Source organism: Octopus bimaculoides, chromosome 4 (assembly GCF_046866305.1).
Source record: "Octopus bimaculoides isolate indiv1 chromosome 4, ASM4686630v1, whole genome shotgun sequence".
Classification (NCBI taxonomy): Eukaryota; Metazoa; Mollusca; class Cephalopoda; order Octopoda; family Octopodidae; genus Octopus; species Octopus bimaculoides.
Genome location: NC_142931.1, coordinates 134880964 through 134897237, shown reverse-complemented (window position 1 = coordinate 134897237; position 16274 = coordinate 134880964). Strand labels below are relative to the sequence as shown.

General features: G+C 35.6%; 2 protein-coding genes across 2 annotated transcripts; both read left to right on the top strand.

Moving 5' to 3' along the window:
* The first annotated feature begins 5504 nt into the window (after positions 1-5504).
* Positions 5505-7810, top strand: LOC149136264 (uncharacterized). Its single transcript, XM_089351520.1, has 2 exons — positions 5505-5769; positions 7220-7810. The coding sequence occupies exons 1-2, from the start codon at positions 5674-5676 to the stop codon at positions 7421-7423; spliced, it is 300 nt and encodes a 99-aa protein (XP_089207646.1). The 5' UTR covers positions 5505-5673; the 3' UTR covers positions 7424-7810.
* A 2028-nt stretch (positions 7811-9838) lies between these two features.
* Positions 9839-11427, top strand: LOC106880156 (tubulin-specific chaperone C). Its single transcript, XM_014929992.3, has one exon. The coding sequence runs from the start codon at positions 10228-10230 to the stop codon at positions 11221-11223; it is 996 nt and encodes a 331-aa protein (XP_014785478.1). The 5' UTR covers positions 9839-10227; the 3' UTR covers positions 11224-11427.
* Positions 11428-16274: the final 4847 nt, after the last annotated feature.

Sequence of the window (16274 nt, the reverse complement as noted above, 5' to 3'; positions counted from 1 at the left end):
TCAGAGCACTACTATAAATAGCAGAAGTGAGCTAGAATGTTAAAACTTAGTGCACATGCACAGCAGCGTTCAAGGTCAATCTGTGCCAAGCAGCTTCACTCTGCATGCCTTACTATGGCAGCAAATAGATGCACAGGGGAAATAAACACCGAAGATGTACAGAAAAGAGATTCCATCACATGCTAGGGGGTGGGGAACTAGAAGTAGTTGATAGTTTCGTTACCTAGATGACCAAGTCAGTAGCAGGGGTGGATGCTCTGAAAGTGTAGCTGCTAGAATAAGAATAACCTGGGCAAAGTTGAGAGAGCTACTACCTCTGCTGGTAACAAAGGGCCTCTTGCTCAGAGTGAAAGGTAGACTGTATGATGCATGTGTGCGAACAATCATGCTACACAGCAGTGAAACATGGTCTGTGACTGGTGAGGACATGCGTAAGCTTGAAAAAAAATGAAGCTAGCATGCTCTGCTGGATGTGTAATGTCAGTGTGCATACACAACAGAGTATAAGCACCCTGAGAGAAAAGTTGGACATAAGAAGCATCAGATGTGGTGTGCAAGAGAGACGACTGCACTGGTATGGTCATGTGTTACATATGGATGAGGACAGCTGTGTGAAGTGTCACACCTTAACAGTGGAGGGAACCTGTGGAAGAGGTAGACCCAGGAAGACCTGGGATGAGGTGATGAAGCATGACCTTTGAACGTTGGGCCTCACAGAGATAATGACAAGCGACTAAGGCCTTTGGAGATATGCTGTGCTTGAGAGGACCCAGCAAGCTAAGTGAGATCGTAGCCATGGCTGATGCCAGTGCTGCATAACTGGCCCATTTGAAAGTATCCTTCAATCGTCGGGCAATATGTCGAGCTTGAGAAGACCTGTTGAGTCAAGTCAAATTGGTATCGTGACTGATGCCAGTGCTTCCTGACTGGCATCCATGCTGGTGGCACATAAAAAGCGCATAAGTTCTTAGTCTTATCGAAGAAGACTAAGGACCTGTTAGAGTTTCTTATTTTATGTATATCTTCACGGAGTTATCAAGTTCCCACAATAAAAGGGAGGAGGCAGTTTGCTCTTGTAGGGTATATAATATCTGTCCAGTAGGAGGCCGATGCGAAGCTGAAGGGGTCACAGTGATACCCAGACCTAATATCCATAATAACAGTAACATAACATCGAACAGCAACATCATTAGCAGATTAGTCAGGTCTCACGCCAATACAGTTGCCAGACCCAGAGATAGTAACCAAGCCAGGACCAGCATCACAGAGAGCATCACCGAAGATCCCGGTACCACTATCATGATTAATGAACAAACCATAGATGCAGATAGAGTGACCAGTACAAATGATGCTCCTGGGAATAATGACCTATCAAAAATCAACGACTTGGAGGGGGTATCTACTGCTCCCAGTTCCGCCACCTCAGATGAGGACCAAACATTCATCTTCGACACCAATCGGATGACCAGCCTCGTTCCATATGTTACCAGGAGTGCCAATAGGACTACAAGTATTTCGTACAAGAAATGTTTTCTTAACCACCAGTCATCATTCAGAGTCCCAGAAAGACGGTTTGTCACGTCCCTGGCCCGTCATGTGTGGCACCTCAAAGATCAAGGGGCCCCGTGTGACGTCAGGTGGAAATGAATTGATTTTCCGGGCACGTATATTAATGGAAGTGGCTGTTGCAAGATCTGCATTGCGGAGAAAATTAAAATTCTTAAGGACTTTAAGAAGCCTGGCGCATTAAACAGCCATAAGGAAGTGTTTTTTAAATGCATCCACTTCAAGCACTACTTACTAGAAAATTAGACCCCCGCCCCACGTTTGCTTGTTAGGCCTCTCCGTGTCTATAAAAGTTTTTTTTATTTTTCTCTCTGATTAAGGGGAAATAACCCGTACTCATTAACGCTTTTTCGGATTTCTCGAGTTTCTTCACGTCTGCAATGTAGACATTTAAAAATTTTGTATTCATATAGAATCTCACGAATTGTCCACAAGGCTTTGGCTTTGTGGATGCGAAACCTTCGGTAACTCTATATAAAATTTTGCTGTAATAATTACTGCTCTATTTTTTAGCGTGTGCATCTTTCTGATATATGTTTTTTTTTTATTGACTGACTATATGTGTATATATATATATATATATAGATATATACAAGGCGATCTTACGTACATATACCAGAGTAAGCACATAAAAGCGAAACAAGGTGGAAAAAAATAGTACTCGAATACCAGAGGTAGAGTAATATGCTTTATTAAAGACCAGCAAAAGTATCACAAAAACTCAGAGTTTCACGTTCTCGTTCGTCGGACAGTTTTTTGCAGCTTTTTAACAAAGTGTATATATATATATAGATATCCAGAGTTGTCTCTCATTACGTAACAAACCTATATATATATATATATATAGGTTTGTTACGTAATGAGAGACAACTCTGGATATCAAGGCAGTATGACTCTCCACAGAAACAACAAAATTTGTTTCAACACACGAATTTACATTAAAAGAAACTTGCAATCCAGATACAAAAACGAAACACAACTTCAATATACTTGTAGTAAAGGAAATCGCTAAATAAAATTATAGAGTTTTAATCCAATCCATGTGGTGCAGCAAATTAATATATTTGGAAAACTAAGCTACTGGGTTTAATTTCTGGGAAATGCCATTATCGCGAAAAATCAAAAGTAAGAGTGTATATATCTAATTGTAGAGCATTTATGGTCCTTTACTAGTTATCTTCCACTTAGATTTCTATCTACTTTTTTTTACATCTCTAAACTGAACAATTACCTCAGAAATCATAACTAGAAAAGATAAAATCAACCAAAAGATTTTTTTTTTAATTCAGAAACTAGGCCCGAAATTTTTGGGGATGGGGCACAGTCGATTAGATCGATCTCAGTTCACAACTGGCACTTAATTTATCAACACCGAAAGGACGAAAGGCAAAGTCAACCTTGGTGGAATTTGAACGCAGAACGTAAAGCAGACGAAGTATTGCTAAGCATTTCGCTCGGCGTGCTAACGTTTCTGCCAGCTCGCCGCCTTAAAATATTTTCTACTCTAGACACAAGGCCTGAAATTTTGAGGGAGGGGAGCCAATCGATTAGATCGATCCCAGAACGCAACAGGTACTTAATGTATTGATCTCTAAAGGATGAAAGATAAAGTCGACCTCAGCAGAATTTGAACTCAGAACATAAAGACAGACGAAATACCGCTAAGCATTTCGCCTGGCATGCTAACGTTTCTTATTTCTTTATTGCCCACAAGGGGCTAAACATAGAGGGGACAAACAAGGACAGACAAAGGGACTAAGTCGATTATATCGACCCCAGTGTGTAACTGGTATTTAATTTATCAATGCTGTGGTAACTTATGTGAAGAAGAAATTATTGATGAATTTAATTGGCTTAAATCACAAAAATTTCAATCTAACTCTTTAGTATTCATATGACTCTGTCAACTGTAATGCTTATTTATTCATATTGTGTTGAATTAATCATGCATTATGTCATAGCTTTCAGATTTCTATGATGTGAATGCTTATTATTAGAATGACATTGTAGGATAGGTGTAAGAGACCAGATCTGGCCAGTTTGAACATCATCATCATCGTTTAACGTCCGCTTTCCATGCTAGCATGGGTTGGACGATTTGACAGAGGACTGGTGCAACCGGATGGCTACACTAGGCTCCAATCTAATTTGGCAGAGTTTCTACAGCTGGATGCCCTTCCTAACGCCAACCACTCAGAGAGTGTAGTGGGTGCTTTTACGTGTCACACGGACGAAAACGGCCACGCTCGAAATGGTGTCTTTTATGTGCCACCCGCACAAGAGCCAGTCCAGGGGCACTGGCAACGATCTCGCTCGAAAACCCTACAAGGCCAGTCAGGCGGTACTGGCAACGGTCACGCTCAGGATGGTACATCTTATGTGCCACCCGCACAAGAGCCAGTCCAGGGGCACTGGCAAAAACAGGTAAAATATTCAGGCTGCATATGGCCAGTTTAAATGCTAAAATTAAAAATTTTGTAACTTTATTTTCATTAATTTCTTTAACAAATAGTTGGGATTTTTGTAATTAGCTTGAAAACTACATCAATGTAGAAATTTTCCATAACATTAGAATGAATGTTTCAAACCAAAAAGATCCATTGTGTATTGTATTTTATTGATTTTTATTTTTCCCTCTGATTTTACAACTACATTTTTCTCTTCTTATTTGGAATTGATAGTACCTTGTCATTTGATATCGATAGTACCTTTTTTTTGGTATTGATAGTACCTTTTTATTTGGTATTGATAGTACCTTTTCATTTGGTATCGATAGTACCTTTTTATTTGGTATTGATAGTACCTTTTCATTTGGTATCGATAGTACCTTTTTATATGGTATTGATAGTACCTTTTTATTTGGTATTGATAGTACCTTTTTATTTGGTATTGATAGTACCTTTTCATTTGGTATTGATAGTACCTTTTTATTTGGTATTGATAGTACCTTTTTATTTGGTATTGATAGTACCTTTTCATTTGGTATCGATAGTACCTTTTCATTTGGTATTGATAGTACCTTTTCATTTGGTATCGATAGTACCTTTTTTTTGGTATCGATAGTACCTTTTTATTTGGTATTGATAGTACCTTTTCATTTGGTATCGATAGTACCTTTTCATTTCGTATTGATAGTACCTTTTCATTTGGTATCGATAGTACCTTTTCATTTCGTATTGATAGTACCTTTTCATTTGGTATCGATAGTACCTTTTTTTTGGTATCGATAGTACCTTTTCATTTGGTATTGATAGTACCTTTTCATTTGGTATTGATAGTACCTTTTCATTTGGTATTGATAGTACATTTTCATTTGGTATCGATAGTACCTTTTCATTTGGTATTGATAGTACCTTTTCATTTGGTATCGATAATACCTTTTTTTTGGTATCGATAGTACCTTTTTATTTGGTATTGATAGTACCTTTTCATTTGGTATCGATAGTACCTTTTCATTTGGTATTGATAGTACCTTTTCATTTGGTATCGATAGTACCTTTTTTTTGGTATCGATAGTACCTTTTCATTTGGTATTGATAGTACCTTTTCATTTGGTATTGATAGTACCTTTTCATTTGGTATTGATAGTACCTTTTCATTTGGTATCGATAGTACCTTTTTTTGGTATCGATAGTACCTTTTTATTTGGTATTGATAGTACCTTTTCATTTGGTATTGATAGTACCTTTTTATTTGGTATTGATAGTACCTTTTCATTTGGTATCGATAGTACCTTTTTATTTGGTATTGATAGTACCTTTTTATTTGGTATCGATAGTACCTTTTTATTTGGTATTGATAGTACCTTTTCATTTGGTATTGATAGTACCTTTTTATTTGGTATCGATAGTACCTTTTCATTTGGTATCGATAGTACCTTTTTATTTGGTACTGATAGTACCTTTATTTGTTCTTTTCAATAATAGTGATCGCGATGATAATGATGATTTGAAGGTGTTGGAATAAGTTTTTCTGTGTCTTGAAATTTTATTTCAGAATGTTGACCGAGTGAACTTCCAAGTTGGTGATGCTTGCAACCTACCAAGAACTCTTGGTAAATTCGACTGTGTTCTTGCTGCCAACCTGATCTGTCGTCTGTACGATTCAATGCTTTTCCTTAAGAGACTGCCAGAATTAGTAAAAGAAAATGGTATTTTAGTTCTTACAGCACCATATACTTGGCTTACTTCATTCACCCCAAAGGTCAGTTTGTTATTTTATTGCATATTATTTTCTTTTTTAATGATTCTTGAAGAAGGAACGGTTATTTCTGCTGTTGGTCAAACAATGCCTTGTGAGTTAATTTAGTAAATGGAAACTGTGTGGAAGCTTGTTGCATATATGTAGCTGTGTGTGTGTGTCTTTGTATTTCCATTTGTCTCCCACTACCACTTAACAGTGTTGGTTTATTTACATCCTTGTAACTTCAGCAAAAGTGACTGATAGAATAAGTACCAGGCTTGAAAATAAGTCCTGGCATTGATTTGTTCAACTAAAACCCTTGAAGGCAGTACCGCAGCATGGTCACAGTCTAGTGACTGAAACAAGTAAAAGATAAACAAGTGAATCTGGTGCCATGTCTATTTGAAACAAGTTATTGTAGCTTATATTTTATTATTGTAAGCCATGTACATAGAAAATTACTTGTCTTTATAAGGTACGTTCAAATCTACTGCCTACATATCATGGTATATTTGGTCAAACACCTAACTCCACATGTCTTTATTAACCAAACTTTCAAGAATAAGTATTATGTCTTCCAGGAATGTTATATACAATGGACAAACATTAATTATACATTTTGGCATACAGTGCATGATATCATTTATTATGTGTATGTAAACCTTCTTAATCTTATTATGAAGAGTGTTTTTGATTAAAAACTCAAGTTAATTAGATTGTGTAATCAGTAACTTGATGCAGATATAACTGTGTGGTCAAAAAATTTGCTTTACAACCCACATAGTTTTAGGTGATTCCTTTGTGCAGCATTTATCAAAAGTGTCTTGTGCCATAGCCATGAGCCTAATGTCTTGTGGGTGGAATTTTGTAGACAGAAACTAGGCATAAACTCTGTACCACCATTATGTTTGTATGTATGTATGTTGTACCACCACCACCACCATATATGCTGTTGTGTATATCTTTCACCTGTGTATGTTGGCAAACAATGTTAGGAAAAGCAATAAACACAATACTTTGTACATAAAATACCTTGAAATATTTGATTCTTTGCTGAGGTAAGACACACTCATCATAAGACATGCAGGGAACCATTGACTGTGTTCTTTGGAAAACTGTTGCCAACGATGTTATTGTTTCCAGTTGCAATATATAAGAAAGAACTGAATTGTCATCATGATATAAAGTCTCTTTAGATTCTCTTCAGGTTTGGTGTACTTGATTCAAAGATAGATATTTTATAAACATTTTGTTGCATAAAGGTTATGGTGTGGCTTTGACAAAAGATGTGAACAAAATTTACTTTACATAATACCATACAGCATGACCTAATGTATTGTCTAAATGTATTTAATTGTTTTGAGTTGTGATTCATATAATGATTGTGATTCATATAATAATTTTTCATATTGTATTTTAATTCTTATCTTATTTCTGCAATATTGAGAAAGTCTCTGCTTTGCTTTTTCAGTTTCATTGGCTTGGTGGCTACTATAATGAAGCAATGAAACCTATTTATGGATCTGATGCCTTAAGAAAAGTGCTCTCACCACATTTCAAATTGATCAAAGAAACCGAAATGCCTATGCTGATCAGAGAGCCTGAAAGGGAACACCTATGGACAATTTGTGATGTCACTGTTTGGCAGCGTCTACCTTTAGTAGGATCTGTTTAATAAATCTGTTCCTTCTGGAATAACCTTTTTATTTGAAATTTATATAGTCCTTTTCAAATCAAAAATTATGAGAAAGCATTTAGATATTTTTGTTAAAATTGTTGGACTCTATTTTTCTATGAATTTATAACCGATTTCCCACAATTTTGAAATATGACAGAAGTATTCTGGAATTTTTGTTTATTTTTTTACACTAACAATAATCCTGTTGGATTTGCCTGACTGTTAGTATTTTTGATTCTGACAAGATGGCTTCATTATTTCTTGCATAATATTTTTTTAATAGGTCTATTGTGATTCAAAATTTTGATAATGTAATGTCTCATCTGAATGATTGGTACTTTTCTCAAGTTGCAGTGAAAATAAACATGATATATTTCAAAGAAATTATGACAATTATTTTGTTTTTCTTTTACCATATCACTCATCATTTATCCTGTAATATTCTAGTTTTGTTCCTCAGTTGCAGTCTTACCTATATTTAACATCACCTACATTGCAAATGGGGATTGCTTAGATCTAATTTCAATGTTAATTTTTCAATTAAAGCATCAGTCAGTTCTGACTATGAATATTTAGATTTTTGATAAAGCTAAACAAAACTTAATTTGGTTGAACATCCATTCTAGAACTGAAAACATCTTGCTTCCAATAGCAGATCTGTTGAGTTGCTAAAGCGATTATTTCTGAATTTCCTGATTCTTTCAATGGACTAGTTCCATGATATCAAATTGATATTAATTAATATCCAGTTTTTTACCTTACTGTTTTAATTTATACACACACACATATATATATATATATATATATACATACACACACACACATTTTTTGTTTTTGAGCACGGGTCAAACACTATAGTTTAGAGGCCATGGACTGACGATGTGTGACAATGAGAATGTTCCGAGTCCTCTCCCCACCCCGCCTTTCGCAAGCGTGCATTCTTTTTTTTTTTTCATATTCTTTCAAAGCAAGTCGTTTTACATCTATTACACTATTTTTCTTTTGTTTCTTGGCTCCAGTGAGGCGTCTTGGAACATTCACATCGTAAATGTTCCGAGCCCTCTCCCCCACCCACCCCGTTCGCGAGCGCGCATTTTTTTCCTTCATATTCGTTCCCAGCAAGTTCTTTTACACCTATTAGACTAATTTTTAAAATATTTTTGTCACCGGGTCAAACGCTTTAGTTTGACAGGATTTTCTCTAATTTGATGGGATTTTTTCACAAACAGAAAAGTATGTTATTAAAATAGATTATCTTTTATAATAGCTTTTTAAAATCACTGTGGATGAATCCCAGCAATGACCTTCAGAGGCTCTCCAATATTTTAAAATTATAAACAGAAACAATGAGGGGTGAGGGAGTAGGGTTGAAAAAAACCCATAAATTTTCAATTTCTTATTCATAACATGAATGGGTTTATGGGGGAGAAAAATATTGAAAAACATGGATACACGTCAGAGTGACAAAGTAAAGAGGAAGGTGGTTATGAGACGTGCTAGACACAACAGCTAAGTCTCCCTTAAATCACACAACTTTTTGTCTGAAAATAGTTTCAAAATATTCTTTTTACCAAAGAAAATTTTAAGTGTGTAATGTCAAAAAAAAAAAAACATTGGCCAAAATCGATCCAAAGGGAGGTGGGGAGTTGACAAAAGATAATCAATCTCCCTTCCACTCCCCAATCATTTCACATTGTAAGAAAAAATTGGAAAAATCCCCATCAAAACAGAAAAAAATCCGACTTATGTGGGCATCCTGATCCGAAACTCCGCCGATATGGTAACAAATGAAAGCACCTCCAGATCTGAGGAGTTTACCACATTGGTCCTGAGAGCAATAGATGTGTGCCACAGGCAAAACGTCAACCAAATCTTATTTTATGCATTTCAGCTTTACTAATAGAATTTAAAATCCGTTACAATATCTATGAGTGTATCTTATCTCGAAAATTCAATTACGAAAACAAACATATTATTTAACATCTTTTAGAAAATAAATCTCATATACTGTATTAGATAAATCAACAGTAACTCAACTACTTGTTTTTCGTGTGACTAGTGTCATGTCTCCAAATAATGTATTCACTTAACACCTCTAGTTTTCAATGCTACCTGGTATACATTTTTGTACATTTGCCAGGTGATTCTCCCATCACGACTTCAAGTATGATGATGTCGATGAATGGCCGATGTGGTCATAATAAGGCAGGAACATGTCAGAACTTATCTCCCGTACTTGCTAAAATAACTAAAATGTATGTCCATGACTAATGTCTTTTTTTTTTAATTTCTTCACTGTATAATTGTTTTCAGTAAAGTTATTAATGCTTCTAGCGTCAAATACGTTAACACTAATTTAAGGTACTACTAAAGCAGCATGGTCCCGAACGCGCAGTCGCGCGTCCGCGCTAGCTAGTTGTGAGTGGTCGATCCTAACCCTAACCTTATCCCTAAGCCTATCCCTAACCCGCGTGTGCAAACGAATACGGGTTAGGGTTAGGGTTAGGGTTAGGATAGACCACTCACGACTAGCTAGCGCGGACGCGCGACTGCGCGTTCGGGACCATACTGCTTTAATAGTACCCTAATTTAAGAGACAAGTTCGACAATTCTACAGTTTATCGATCTTAACGCACACAAATGCAGCTAAAATACATGGTAGCTGCTGAGAATTACGTAATATCAAAATTACCCAGAGCTAAACAAACTGAAAAATTATAATTACTTACGATGACTATAAAGCAGTGATGATTCAGAGCCATTTGTATTTGATGTAAGCGGCCTTCATATCAAACATCAACATGGCGACACCCGGAGAAGATGTCGAAGCCAAGAAAGCTTCTATCACATCTAAACTACAAGCTAGGGAAGATGAAAGACACAATATTATCAAAAAACGAACCGAAAAAAAGCTTTTGAATACTTCAGAAAAAGAAAATGTTGATTTCTTTCTCGAAAGCATTCAAAGAGAGAAGAGATTAATCGAAGAGTTTTTAAGTACTTGTGAAAGCTTGGAGAAAAGTACCCTGTTAAATAGATTCGAAGAAATAACAGTGTCTTTGGGGGAACTTCAGAAATATGTGACGGAATCTGCGATATTTTTACCGGCTGCGGTTTTAAGAAGAGCTCAAATTGAGATAAATAACCTGAAAAATGACCTTCTGAATAAGAAGGATGCTGTTCTTCCAAAAAAGAAATTTGCTTTCAGAAGTAAGAAGAAATTCTCAGAAAAAATTCGAAGTGATCCTACACCAAAAATTGAGGAAAGCAAAACAGACGAGCTGGAGATTAGTCTTACTGAATGTCATTTCGCCGACCGAGAAAACGAAACTTTAATCAAAGAAGCCGAAGAGACGAATAAAGAGGACGTTCTTCTGACAAAACTGACAGACTGTACTGTTAAACTCTACGGTGCACCATCAGCTGTCCATGTTAACTTCCTAAAGGATTGCAAAGTTTTCTGTGGACCCGTGTCTTCTGCTATATTTATTAACGATTGTTCTAACTGTACCTTTGTGTTAGGCTGTCAGCAATTACGCATCCATCAAAGCCAGAAGTGTCACTTCTACATCCATGTTACTAGTCGGGCTATTATCGAAGAATGTACAGAAGTTGCCTTCGCTCCTTACAACTGGGACTATCCGGAGATAGACGACCATTACGAATTGTCAGGGTTAAATCGTTCACGTAATAACTGGAATTTAATTGATGACTTTAACTGGTTATCTACAGATGTCCACTCACCTAACTGGACTTTGATAGACGAAGCCGAAAGAGTGGTAACATGGCCTTCGTAACAGTATAAAAGTTTAAATATATTTTTAAATATTTTAGTGCCATTAATTGAACTGATATTAAAATTGTTAAACTTTTAAATGCCACCTGTCAATTATATTCGCCGTTAGACTATTGTTTTCTTTTGCAACTTCTCGCTGAATAAGCAGTCGTCAATTTTTTGTTATCTCTCAGAATTAAACTTAAAAGAATTATTTAAAATTTTATTCTTACTTCGTACTGTTCTATGATCATTAGAAACGTGACATATCATATTTACCATCATCCAATAATTATTTTCATAAACTCGATTATAACCGTTATCTGTTTGCCAAAAAAGATCAACACGATCGACACCTTGACATTTTGAAATAGGTTCTCATTGTTCATTTACAGCCTTAAACTATTTTAGGAGTAAGATGGGGGTAATATCACTTTTTAAAAGAAATAATTTAGATGTTTCCAAGTTTTTAAAAACCTCACATTCTTTATTATCCGATTAGAGGCAGTTTTGTTTTTTGAAAATGGAAGCGCAGTATAAAGTGGAAAAGATAAAGGTATATACAACAGTTTATTTTATTGCGGGTCAGTCATTCATCTATATTTAAATTCTTCTCTTGATCTTTTACAATTAATCTTTCAAGTTGAAGTTACTTTGGGGTCAGGAACAAATAGATCGATGAGGTATTTCTTTCAAATGTAGGCTCCCACCGACTTTCTTTCCTCGTAACTTCCAGAAAAATGGACATCTTTCAATGAAATTTCTTACAAATACGCTTCAGATTGTGTAGATTTTGATTATATAGGAATTTGTTGTGAAAAAGAGGAAGAGAGGAGCTTCGGAAAATTCAACCTAGTCGGCATCGTCTCCCTATAACTTGGAGGAAAATTGGTACTTTATATGAAATTTTCTACAAATACCTTGCAGATCGCGATTATATAGGAATTTAACATAAAAAAAAAGTAACACGCACATAAACATATTGACGCACACGATTTTCTTTCGAAATTACAAGTTTCATTTTGTAGATGTATGTGATGTGTGCGTGCCTATCAATTTATTATTATTTTTTTTCATCATATTAAATTCCAATGTAATTGTAATCTACACACTTTGAAAGGTATTTGTTGAAAATTTCTTTAAAAAATACCCATGTTTCTGAAAGTTATGAGGAAATACCTCTGACTAGTGTAAATTTTCCGAAGCCCCTCTCCACTTTTTTTCACAAATTATGAAATAATCGGAATCTACACCAGCTGAAGCGAATTTATTGAAAATTTAGTAAAAAAAATATCCATTTTCCGAAAGTTATGAGGAAACAAATGTTGGGGTGGAGGGACAGTCTTGTGCACGTATGCCCAAATTTAATGTATTTGTGAGCTAGTGAGCAATTCATAACTTTCAGTCTTTTAAATCGTGATTTAATTTTTGTCGTTAAACATTGCTTGTAATGGAAATGGGTGGAGGTATAAAGGATGTTTTTATCTGTGAGTTATATATGGGAGCCTTTGACAAATGTTAGAAAAAAATCAAAAGTTGACCATCAAAAAAAGAACTTGCTAATCCCTGTTTCATATCATGATAGTTAGGCATGTAACACAGTCAATATATTGTAAACGGCAATAGAATTAGGGATACAACAGTTTGCTGAAATTTGAAATTAAAGAGTACTCAACTGGCTGGAAATAGCAGCTTAATTTCCTTCAAACCACATCCCACCATTTGAGAAAAAGATACATTGGACAATCTTGTTCCGGATTCACTACACATCAGAGAAACACAGGATAGCCACAGCTGGATTGCTTTTGATTAGAAATCTACTTGATCAAAATCAATCTATGGCTAAACAACAATTCTTCTTCTTTGGTTCCCACTATCATCAGAGCTTCTTTTCCTCTCAACCTTTATTATTCATAGCATTATGTGTACAGACCAACATAGTCATTCATACTACATTACTGTATGAGTACAGGCCAACATGGTTATTACTACTTCAGATTAAGATGGCGAGCTGGCAAAGTCATTAGCACGGCAGACAAATGCTTAGGGTTAGGGTTACATTTTAAGTTTAAATTCTGCCATTGTTGATTTTGCCTTTCATCATTTCAGGGTTGGTAAAATAAGTACCAGTTGAGCACTGGGTGTTGATTTAATAGACCTACCCTGACCCTTGGAATTGCTGGCCTTGTGCCAAAATTTGAAATCATTATTACTACTTACATTAAGATGACAAGCTGGCAAATTTATTAGCAAGCCAAACAATATGCTTTGTGGCAGTTCATCTGTTTTTACATCCTAAGTTCAAATTCTGCTATGGTTGACTTTGCCTTTCAGAATTGATGAAATAAGTATGAGTTAAGCACTTGGGCTGAGATCATCAACTAGCCCTGTCTCCCAAAATTTCAGGCCTTTGTGCCTAAAGTAGAAAGGATTGTTACTGCTTACATCTCCCATTATATTTTGTCTCCCAAGGCGGCGAGCTGGCAGAAACGTTAGCGGTATTTCGTCCATCTTTACATTCTGAGTTCAAATTCTGCTGAGGTCGACTTTACCTTTCATCCTTTTGGAGTCGATAAATTAAGTACCAGTTGTGTACTGGGGTCGATCTAATCGACTGTCCCCCTCCCCCCAAATTTCGGGCCTTGTGCCTAGAGTAGAAAAGATATTTTGTCTCGCAGTTACTTCTACAACTCGAGATTGCTTCAAATGGTAGGCTTTATTCTCACTGACAGCAAATGCACATCAACAGCAACAAAGACAAGCTTTCTGCCTTGAGGCCAGCAACAAATACTAAATCTCTGCAAAGCTCCGGAAGTGCTATCCTCATATTTGGACAATGTTACTGTTACATTCTAAGCTGCATCTAAAGGAAATTCATTTGGTTGATTGGTGTGATTTCTGCTGCTACTGCTGAGCTGGCCGGTCGGTCTCAGGCACTACTTTATTTCTCCAATGCGTAACCACCCTTTACAAACCCCTATGCCTAGTCCTTATTTCCCCAGAATGTCATTGTTCTGCATTTCTTTCCCTTTCCCATATTTTCCCAGAAATGTCACTCCTTTGAAATTCTCTCCCTTTTTTTTTTTTTTTTTTTTTTTTTAGTTGAAAAAGAACAATAAAATGCATTGATCTGTGTGTGTTTATGTTTGCCCCCCCACCTACCACCACCTGACAACCAATGTTGGTGTGTTTATGCCCCACCCCCAAACTTAGCTTATTAAAAGAGATCAACAGATTAAGCACCAGGCTTAAAAGACAATGAGTAGTGGGGGTTGATTCATTTGACTAAAAATACTTCAAGATGGTGCTGCAGTCTAATGACTAAAACAAGTAAAAGATAACTATAATTAATAGATATTGTGACAACATGCAATGATGAGTGCAACTCCTTCGTTTTTATTTATCCTTGTTCCATGTGGCAGATTTCCCCTCTCCATTTTGTCCATGTTCTATTAATTCTGGCAATCCAGTTCTCTTGGTTGTTTCTCTACTTTAACTTTGCAAAGGTGAAAGTATGAATGTAACTTATGAGGAAGACATCCCCTGCTGTGTAGAACAAAGTAATTGATAAAAAGATTGAAAATTTTAAAATGCAAATCCAGTTGTGAGAAAGCACATCCATGACCAATATCGATATCTCTAGAGACATGAAACTCGTTGATTTTGTTGAAGAAGTTTGGCCAAGGGGAAGGAACTCAGATATTCACTTTTTTTTTTCTTGGATCTTGACTTCATATCAAATTTATTCTTTTCTACTCTAGACAGGAGCCAGTCGATTAGATCGACTCCAGTACGCAACTGGTACTTAATTTATCGATCCCCGAAAGGATAAAAAGCAAAGTCGACCTCAGCCAAATGCATGCATGGGTCTGATAGAATTTATTGAGACAGGTTTTTCTATTGCCGGATGCCTTTCTTGTTTTCTGCTCTCACCTGTTTCCAAATAAGGTAATGTTTCTCGATGACCAGACATGTTTTTATGGAGGATTTGAAATGAAGAATACCACTTGCATGATGGCAGCACTCATTTGCAGCTGTCATAAGAAGTCAAGACAAGGAGACAGTAACACACAGAAATATGACAAGTTCCTTTTAGTTAAATCCATTCACAAGACTTTGGTCAACCTGGGGCAATAGTAGAAGGCACTTAACCAAGGTGCCACTCGGTGGGACTGAACCTAAAATCATGTGGTTGATAATCAAATATCTTACCACTCAGCCATAGAGCTAAAAATAAATTTGTCTGTTGATTTTTTTAGATGTATATCAATACTAATTGTACTGTTAGTTGCTTGGTCAAGCTAAAAATGTCACACTACCTTATATGGAATTAATCAATAAAGTAATATAACAAAACTACTACATGCTGCAATCTACCTGTGCAATCAGCAGGTATTAAAATGTACAGCTGCTCTACTAATAGTTACTTTAGAACTACAAATAAATGCATCTAAATTTCTCATTTTTTATTATTCTGTCAGAGAGATAATGCATTTTCTGTAGACTCATCATTGGCATTAAGTTTCATACATACTGAACAAGGCCTCTTTTCTAAAGTTATTGGGCTTTTGTACTTTCTGCTATTTATTAGCACTTCAGTTTTAGCCACACTCACATTCACTACATCTTTTGAATTGAACTTACTCTTTATGTGGTGTCCAAATGATGATGGTTACAGTATTTTCACTGAATTAAGAATACAAAAAAAAAAAACAATTACCAGAATTTGTAAATTTAATGGGAGCAAATTTCCATATTAATAAATAAAATCTCATTCAATCACTTGCTCTCTAATAAGATCAACATTATCATATTTGTGATAATTATCATTATTTGAGCAGACAGTATTGTATTTTAGGCATAAATTTTTGTATATTTTTGTATATATATGTATAATATGTATAATATGTATATATATATTATATATATATATATATATATATATATATATATATATATATATATATAATGTAATATATTAAATGATCCAGAAAAGAGAAACCTTTTCTTTGCTTCGACCCATAGAAACTTAAAAATAAGTACAATGTTTATGGTCTAACCACGATAAAATAA

Excerpts from the sequence above, each read along its gene's own strand:
- LOC149136264 (XM_089351520.1), top strand. The coding sequence starts at position 5,674 with ATGCTTTTCCTTAAGAGACTGCCAGAATTAGTAAAAGAAAATGGTATT. Across the intron at positions 5,770-7,219 it reads TTACTTCATTCACCCCAAAG|TTTCATTGGCTTGGTGGCTA; the intron begins GTCAGTTTGTTA and ends TTGCTTTTTCAG.
- LOC106880156 (XM_014929992.3), top strand. The coding sequence starts at position 10,228 with ATGGCGACACCCGGAGAAGATGTCGAAGCCAAGAAAGCTTCTATCACA.